Below are 9,020 nucleotides of genomic sequence, written 5' to 3'. Positions count from 1 at the left end.
GCTGAATTGGCCAAACCTTGGTTTGTCCCCATAATCAACTACCCCAAAAGCACACAGATAATTACTTCTTGGAAAAATTCCAACTACTGTTTGATGTTACCTATGTGACTTTTCTCTCAAGAGCAGCTCTGTAGGATTACATTTTTTTTTCCTTTGATCTTAATGGCGTGTACTTGAACAACAGCTTCATATAAAATTCTTACCAGCACATACCACAGCAGATCCAAGGTATTGTTTTAAAAACGGTGCCAGTATCTCAATTTAGAAGACACATAGTCTCGCCTTCAGAATAGAGGCTAGAAAATGCATAGTTTGGTATTAACATACATAAAAGCTAAATATATTGTGAATATATTCTTTGATTTTTTAAGATCCAAGTTTTTTTAAAAAGAATTAAAATGTTACCACAAAACTGGCCTTCATTAAAAAGTAATCCTGTATTTGGTAAGTGTCCAATTTTAAAGTTTATTTTGTAATGTAACTTTTAAAACTTAAACAGCAAAAATGTGGCATTTAAAATGAGTCTGAGTAGGCAAAAAAATAAAGACATACCAGGAAGACAGGTTTGGGTGAAATTTCAAATCTTATTTCATACTTGGTACAACTTAGAATCATTTTTATATTTTATATAGAAGAGATCCAAGCTTTAATTTGAAATGACCTTGACCCTTGAAGTCCTAAACTTAACACTTCAGAACAAACTAGTCATTCTCTTCTGCTTTATGGGCAAATCAACTAAATACTAGTGAATTATACTGTTTGGGCCTTTGAACCACAGGACTAAGAGATAAAATGCTGTTTGATGTATATAAACACTAGAGAATCCATTTTGATTTAATAAAAGGACAAGTTCATTGTATATCCAATGAGAAAATATTTCCCCTTTCCTGAAAATGCTCCCTTATTCTAAAAATAGGGGATTGCTTTTTTCCCAGGATGTGGGGTGAGTGGGATCAAGACAGCTGTTATATTCATGTCTCAAAATGCACTGTGGTGGGAAATTCAGAATGCAGTGAAGGGTAATAAACTGTTTACTTCATCGAAACAGAAGGCTGAATTTAAAGCAGCAAGTAAAGGATATAACAGCAACAGTATACAATCATTATTTGCAATCTTGTAGTTGCCTAAATCTCTACAATGCATTACTTTAAAAGCTTCAGATCAATGGTTTTATAATACTTTACCAATATTTCAACATCTGAAAAGTCTTAACAGGTTAAACCCTATAGTCTTAAATTTCAAATATGACCTAACTCAATCTTTTTATTTTTTGGATGTTCTCTCTCAAATTTCTATTTGTTTTTATTAATCGATAAATGATGAAGAATTTTAGGTGCCTATCCACGAAGAAATGAAATTTTTATCTTTTTAGGAGCCTAAAAAATGAATAGAAAAAAGTCAATTCCAACATAATGTTATCAAAATAACCTTTTAGAATAGAATGTTACAATTACTTAATTATTTACACTTATCTGGCTCTACCATTCAAAGTGCATCCAGGCTTCAAAGCTAACCCTTAAGTAACGTCATGGTTGATAGCGTCTAATTTCATTGTTTAGCTGACGTCTTGAAGATCCAAAAGGACCAAGACAAACACATCTATTGTTTTGGCTACTGTATCAGTCTTCATCACTGTTGTTTTTGGGTGAAATACATTGCAGCTGACCCTTGGTGAGAGACTAAAATAGACATGTGTTATTTCTGCCTGCCCAGCATCCCTTCTGCAATTTTCCTTTGGAGAACCCCCCTAGTCTAGACAGCGTGCAGCTAACACCAAATGCCTTTTCAGAGGAAGACACCTGAATTCAAGTTTACTCAGGAGAACAGTCCCTTCTCTATGTTCAGAAAGGGGCAAGTGACTCAGACTGCCCCTATAAGAAGAGCCCTGAGACTTTTGAGAAGTCATCTCTCTTTCTTGCTAGGACTAAGTTGGTAGTAGCATCTAAGGAGCTATCATTAGGAAATGACTTATCTGAAAATGAAGCCCAAACCAGAAAACAGATCTTGATAACCTTGACTGGCAGATCCAGCCATATTTCCACTGGCAAGATGTACTCGTAGCCTTTTTGCGTTAATCAGATAAAGTCCATTATACTTAAGCCAGTTTGAATCTGCTTCCTCGTTTGCAGCTAAAAGAATCCTGGGTCTAAAATGAGACAACGCTAAAAATAAACATGACTGCTTTTGAGGTTTCTAATGGATTTTCCTCCCTATATATATTATCTCATTTAATCACCACAACTCAGGAAAGTAAATACCTATTAACATTAAATTAATATTCATTATTTTTTGAACACATACTATGTGGAAAAGGGATGGAGAATGCTAGAAGAGTGATCAATCTGAAATCTGGTGACCACAGAAGTCTCACTTCATGGGAAAAAAAGCGGAGGTTACGTATCTCAAGTCATTCACTAGATATTCATCAAATGGAAGATAAACAGTATATAGCAGAGCCGGGGTGCAATTGTTGCACTAATCCCTCAATGATCAATTAGGAGGCTCTTGAAACAGCCCAGGCCAGACAAATGAATGCCCAATAGGTACCCCTATGAGAATGGTTCAAACAATAGGACAGAGATGGAGTCAAATTAGATATTGGGGCGGGGGGGGGGTCCCAAGTGGGTGCAGCTGTCGTCACTGGAACAGGAGAAGGAGGAAGGGGCAGAGTTTGGGAGGCAAGGAAGGAGACAAGGTGTGGGTCAATTAAACATGCCTGTAGGGTATATAAGCTACAAGGTCCAGCAGGCCCTCAGGATGGCAGGCCCGGGCTGCAGAGAGGCTGAGATAGGAAATGCAAAATGGGGCATCACTGGCATATAGATGGCAGTTCAGGCTGGGGCACTGCCCTGCTACAGCCTCTCCAGGAAGAGAAGAGGAACAAGGAGCTGGCGACCGACCCCCTCCAGGTAATCTCAGTCCGGCTTGTGAGCTCCATGAAAATAGGCTTTCCCGGACAGGGCTGGTCCTCAGTGTAGAGTATATCGTAGGTTCTGCGTGAGTGCTTCTCCAGGGACCCTCTGCGGCCGCAGCTGCCAGCTATCCTGGGTGGCCGCTATACTGGATGCAGTCTCATTACTCAGCCCTCACCTCTTAAATTAGTTCATGCTCTCACATTAGGTGTAATCGCAGGTGGCAACGCTTTCTGGGGATGTCTCAAAAAGACTGGAGTTGAAAAAAATATTTTTGTGTCATTTTAATTTAAAGTAAAATTGTTGCCTGTTTCCCCACCCTTTCCCTTTCTCCTGGCAAGCCCAGTGGCCCTGGCAAGTCCAAACAGAGGCGGGTGTCAGAGATGGGGTTCCCCCCAGATAATTCTTTAGACAGCTATGGAAGTCTCAAAGAAACAAAGGGAGGTTGAGAAGCTGAAAGGCGCGGCTACTGGCGATTCCAAGACAGGTTTCCCCGCGTGGGGGAGCGCGTACCCTAGGGGCGGCAGACCCCGCTGGTGGCAAACCCTGATGTTGAAAGGAAATGCAGTCAGTCCGCGCTCCCAGATCTTGCCAGATCCCCGGGCTTGTGCCGGGCCGCCTCCTGCCGCTCGTCTGCTCTGGCTCCGCTGAACATGCAGGTTCAAGGTCGCCCGGGGGTGACCGCAGCGCTAGTTGCGCCGGTGGCCAGTATCCCCACCCGCCTCTGCTCGGGGTCCGGAGCCGGCGCTTCTGCTCTGGACGTGACCGAGAGGTCCGCTCGTCCTTCTGCTTCCGCCGGGTTAACTGCCTGCGTTCATCCTTCAAGTCTCCGCCTGCTGGCTCCTCGGGCTGGAACGAACCCTTCCTCTCGCCCTCTCCGCAGCTCCCTTCTGCCTGCCACTTACCAAAACTGTGTTTTTGCTTCCCCGTTTGTGATTACGTGTGTGTGTGTAAAGTTCTGAGTCAATGCGTGAGGCAAAAATTCTTGTAGGGTCAAAATTACTCTTGAAAAATCGCCCATAAATCACAAGACATGACGTCTACACTCAACGCTTGATGCGCAGGTATACGTGGATAAAACAAGCAGTTAAGGGGCACAGTACATAAAAAATACGGATGCAATATTAAATTGTAAGTGCAAAAGAGAAAATGCGATCAGGTAAATGAGACTGCGTGCAACGCCACTGTACTTGTCACTGCCTAGTGTGCTGGACTGTAAGAGGCACGAAGGCGGGTCTCATCTGCCTTGGCTCACCACGGCATCCTCAGCGCCCGGCCCAGTGCCTGGCACTTCGTACACGTTCAATGATCTATCCCGAATAAAAGAACGAAGGAATGCACACTCGCTGGGACTCCACGGCCCACAGACAAGGGGGTTCGAGAGTCGGGCGAGGGCGGCTGGGCGAACTCCATCGCGGTGGCCGCGGGCTGGGGAGGCGGCGCTGAGACTCGCCTGGAGTCCAGCAAGCGGGCTCCCGACCGCGGCACCTGCACCTCCCCCCGAGGGCACCGCGCACGCCCCGCCCCGTCCCGCCCCGTCGCGCACGCACGCGCCCTGCAGCCCGGCCGCCCGGCCAGCTCGCTCGCCCAAGCTCACCGCGCGCCGGCTGCCCCTCGCGCCTGCGCCCGCTGGGGGGCGCTCCCCTCCCACCCCGCGCGCCCACACACGGGCGCCTCACGCGCCCGATTCTATTCCCGACCCCGGGCGCGCGCGCCGCCTCCTACCTGCGGGCTGGCGATTGGAGGCGGGCGGAAGGGCTGAGGGGGCTGAATAAGACGCTGGCATGAGGCGGGAGGCGAAAGAGCGAGCGGCCGCGGCGGACAGTCCGGGCACGGGCGCGCGCGCGCGCCCCCAGTCCTCGCTCCCTCAGCCGACTCCCGGCCAGAGCCCAACCCTGCTGCCGCGCACCGCCCGCCTCGCCGCGCCTAATAACAACGGCGCCCGGGGTCAGGTGGCCGAGCGCGGACAGCGCCGCCATTGGCTCAGCGGGGAGCGCGGCGCGTTAGGATTGGTTGGGGGGCGGAGCCTAGGCCGGTGCGGGGGCGGAGCTGTGGAGGGAGGCGGGCTAGGAGGCAGCGGGGGCGGGGCCCGGCGGCGGTCCGCGCCTTTGTGCCCGGCGCGCGCTCTCCGCCGGCTCCGGCTGCAGCGCCGGCTGCATCAATAATTCAGAGCGGCGGCGGCGGCGGCAGCGGCGGGTGCGAGCTGGAGGCGGCGGAAGCAGCGGGGACCGAGCGGCAGCGGCTATGCATCCAAGTACGGCTGGGCAGCCGCGGCACCCCTGAGGGCCGGGCGGGGCTCCGGGAGCAACGCGCGGGGGGCACGCTTGCCTGGGAGTGCGAGGAAGAGCAGTAGCGTCCGGAGCGGCGTCTGCGAAGCTTCGAACGGAGCTGAGGAGGGGGCTTCGGAGTGGGGCTGGGGCGGGGGGGCGGCTGGCGCAATCAGCCCCCGGGGTGGGGGGCGGGGTGGGCGCCGGCGTCGCGATGCTGGGCGTCGTGGAGCTGCTGCTGCTGGGGGCGGCGTGGCTGGCGGGCCCGGCCCGCGGGCAGAATGAGACGGAGCCCATCGTGCTGGAAGGCAAGTGCCTGGTGGTGTGCGACTCCAACCCCACGTCCGATCCCACGGGCACAGCTCTGGGCATCTCTGTACGCTCTGGCAGCGCCAAGGTGGCTTTCTCTGCCATTAGAAGCACCAACCACGAGCCGTCCGAGATGAGTAATCGCACTATGATCATCTACTTTGACCAGGTGAGTGCTCCATGCAGATTGGTTTGCGGGGCGGGGGAGAGGTGGAAGGTTGATGTTCGATTCACTCCACGGCTCTGCAGAGGCTCGGGGACAGGAGTTCGGGACTGACTCTTGCCTACTCTCTTCGTTCCTGTCTCTTTATAGGTACTAGTGAACATCGGGAACAACTTTGATTCAGAACGCAGCACTTTCATCGCCCCGCGCAAAGGGATCTACAGTTTTAACTTCCACGTGGTTAAAGTCTACAACAGACAGACCATTCAGGTCAGCCACCGCCTCAGGGTCGGGCCCCGGCTGCGTAGGGGGCTATTAGCGGCAGGAGTGAGCGGGCCGTATTGGGGTGGGCGATAGAAGGGGCAGCTGCATATACCTGGGGTTGCTTGGTTGGACGAGTAGCAGGGCCTCACAGTTCTGTGGCTTCAACTGTTTCTTGCTTCTTTCGCCGGCTCTTGGAACCTAGTCCCCTTCCCACACAGAGTTTCCTGCCTTCACCTTCTGGGCCCCTCCAAAGAGGTTATCCCCCTTTTCGACGGAACTGCAGGGATTTCCCATAGCGGTTGCTGGCTAGCATCAGAGACAGTTCCCTCTTCCCAGCAGCTTTCTGCGACCCTCGCCTTCAGCACCACAGACAGTATCCCCATTCCCTGTCCCAGCTGGGAAGCCTGGACTCCTGTGTGGGTGCCTTCAGCACCAAGCTCAGGGGGGCTCCTGGCATCCCTCTGGGGACCGACTCTGGGTTTTTGAACCACCAGCGCCTGAGCCCAGGCGGTTGAAGGGTGGAGAAAGAAGGGAGGGGGTGTAGTGCTACTCCCTCTGGGCTCCAGCCGCGCTCCAGCCGGCACTCACCGGCTTTCCAGGTTCCCGAAGGTGTCCAGCTTTCCTTTGGGCAGATAGAGAAGGCAGGATGCACGGCTGGTGAGAGGGCGCTGGGCCTTTGGCTGCTGATGCCACGGCAAGGGAGAAAGCAGGCAGTGGTGGCACGGCTGGATCTGGGATAGGAATTGAGCGGGGTTTGGGGATGAAGCAGAGTGCAGCGCTGGTGAAATTTCTCATCAGCCAGAACCCTCGCCCAGCTTCTCCACTCTGTCTCCACAGTTCCAGGCAGCTAGGACCAGGAGGAACCAGGGTTTTTGTTTGTTTTGTTTGTTCTCCCGGAAACTCCAGTTGCCTGAGTTTCTCTTTGGGGGGGGAGGGGTAAAAGTATCAGGGCACCTGAACTACCTACGGGTTCATTAAACTGGATAAAAGAGCGCAGTCGGGACTTGCTTGGCGCGCTCAAGGAATGAAAGTGACTCTCTTTTGGGGGGCAGGCCCTTCCTGTCACCCAGTTTGGCTGCCTTTCGCCCCATTGGACCTTCAGCAGTAAGCGGCAAAGCTCCTTTTTCTACCCCCACCCCTTTCCACCATGTTCCCAGGCCTTTATGGCTGCTAGCCAAGTGGCAAAGGTTCGCGTCTTTACCGCCGCTTAGGTACCCGCCTAGGTTGCTCCTCTGAAGCAGGCCTTTCTCTTTCCCAGGTGAGCCTCATGTTAAACGGGTGGCCGGTGATTTCAGCCTTTGCTGGTGACCAGGACGTAACCCGGGAGGCCGCCAGCAATGGAGTTCTAATCCAGATGGAGAAAGGCGACCGAGCATACCTCAAGCTGGAGCGGGGGAACTTGATGGGCGGCTGGAAGTACTCGACCTTCTCCGGATTCCTGGTGTTTCCCCTCTGACTGGCTCATCGCCACCGGAATGGAGGCAGGGAGAGGGCGAAGGCAGGAGGAAGGCAGGAGGGGGAATGAGAAAGAGGCTGAAATTTAGAGGACGAGAAAGCGGCACGACTTGAAACTTCCTACATGTTCCCCAGCTGTATCCGGGTAAAAGGTGCGCGTGGGTGGTCGGACTACTCTGTCCGTTTCCTCATTAGGAGAAGTAAATTCCGCTTAGCTCTGCGCACTCCCATTTCCAAAAATAAACTCGTCTCCCCCATTCCGGTTGAAGTAATCAAGAAAGACTGCCTTGTCATTGTTTCTACCCCCATGTTCCTATTCTCTACAATTTATACAAAAGAAACTTTGTATTTCACTGTATAATGTGAAATATGTTCCTCCTCAGACCCCTCTGAATCTTTCCACCTGCTGAAATCTAATATGCCCCTCCCCTCTTTTTAGTTTGGAGAGGGGATAAGGTTTTTGTTTTGTTTTGAATGGGGGAGGTAGTTTTAATTTGGCAAGTATTGCTCTTAAAACACCGCTCAAGATTTAATTAGCTGAAGATACTTTGTGTCCTCCGCTGCTTGTTAGCAGAGAAAGGACTCACCTTAGGGGTGACTGGTTCAAAAATATATATAAATATATATCGTTTGTATTCAAAGAACTCTTCCCAGTGGAAACTGGCTGTATTTCCGTATTTCTATGTCCTATTCGGAGTGATCGTGAAATCTAAGGCTGCTTGATGTCTTGATGCTTGTCAATGCCCTCGTGTTCTGTGGCTCCACTAAATGCCAGGAGGTTCTTCCGGACGCTTCCCCATCATCTGTAACATACGTGTGAATAGCCAAGATTTAATTTTGCTTTAACCCAATAAGGTTGAAGTGGGACTTTTATTTTTCTGGAACAGCTTTCTAAACTCCGCATCTTTCCCAGCTGCGAGGTTTGGGGGCGGGCTGTGGAAGGGCGAGGCTCAGAGGCGCGGGAAGTCGACTTGGTGAAAACGCAACCCTTGGTGAGAACGCAACCTGGGAAAGGCCGGGGCTCAAGCGCATCCTTGCGAAGCCGGCCTGCGCTCCTTTTTGCGCCAGGCCTAGAGCCAGCCCCGCGTTCGCCTGTGCTCCCTGCTTTGGCCGAAATCTTGTTAGGCCTGGCTCCACTACCGGCCTGGAAGCGAAGTTTGGATTTTCCAAAGTCCAAATGCATCAGGAAGAATCCCAATTGGAGGAGCCGGCACGACTCCCACGCCTCTGCCCCTGGATTTCCCCACTGACCGCCCCACAGTTCCCGAAGCAGCGAATGTTTTATACCACCGCCTCTGAATCCCGAGTCCGCCTGCCGTATTACCCGGGCGCCCAGGACCTGTGATTGCGCTCAATGCAGGACTTTCATTTAAGAGGTTCGTCCAGGAGTTTTGATTGTATCGGAACATAATGTGAAAGCAAAATTGAAATAAACGACTTCGTTTTAAGTCTGGAAGTATGACCCAGTCGCTTCAGCAGCGGGGAGGTCGGGCGCCAGGAAGCGGGTGGCTGCCAAGGGCCTGGGGGCAAGAGTCTGGGCCTGGATAAGCACCTCTGGCTTTGATCCTTTTAGAAGTTTTTTCCTAGCCGAGATTCAGGGGTGAATTTAATTGGCTTCTGGGGGGTGGGGAGAAGGGGGGTAATAATAGC

The 9,020-nt window shown here is 51.6% G+C and overlaps 1 protein-coding gene across 1 annotated transcript; it reads left to right on the top strand.

Moving 5' to 3' along the window:
- The first annotated feature begins 5,316 nt into the window (after nucleotides 1-5,316).
- CBLN1 (cerebellin 1 precursor) lies at nucleotides 5,317-8,817 on the top strand. Its single transcript, XM_021704852.1, has 3 exons — nucleotides 5,317-5,657; nucleotides 5,802-5,921; nucleotides 7,174-8,817. The coding sequence occupies exons 1-3, from the start codon at nucleotides 5,394-5,396 to the stop codon at nucleotides 7,369-7,371; spliced, it is 582 nt and encodes a 193-aa protein (XP_021560527.1). The 5' UTR covers nucleotides 5,317-5,393; the 3' UTR covers nucleotides 7,372-8,817.
- The last annotated feature ends 203 nt before the right edge of the window (nucleotides 8,818-9,020 follow it).

The sequence above is a fragment of the Neomonachus schauinslandi genome, chromosome 16 (assembly GCF_002201575.2).
Source record: "Neomonachus schauinslandi chromosome 16, ASM220157v2, whole genome shotgun sequence".
Lineage (NCBI taxonomy): Eukaryota > Metazoa > Chordata > Mammalia > Carnivora > Phocidae > Neomonachus > Neomonachus schauinslandi.
Note: the sequence above shows the minus strand (reverse complement) of the source record. Positions and strands in the feature narration are given on the sequence as shown.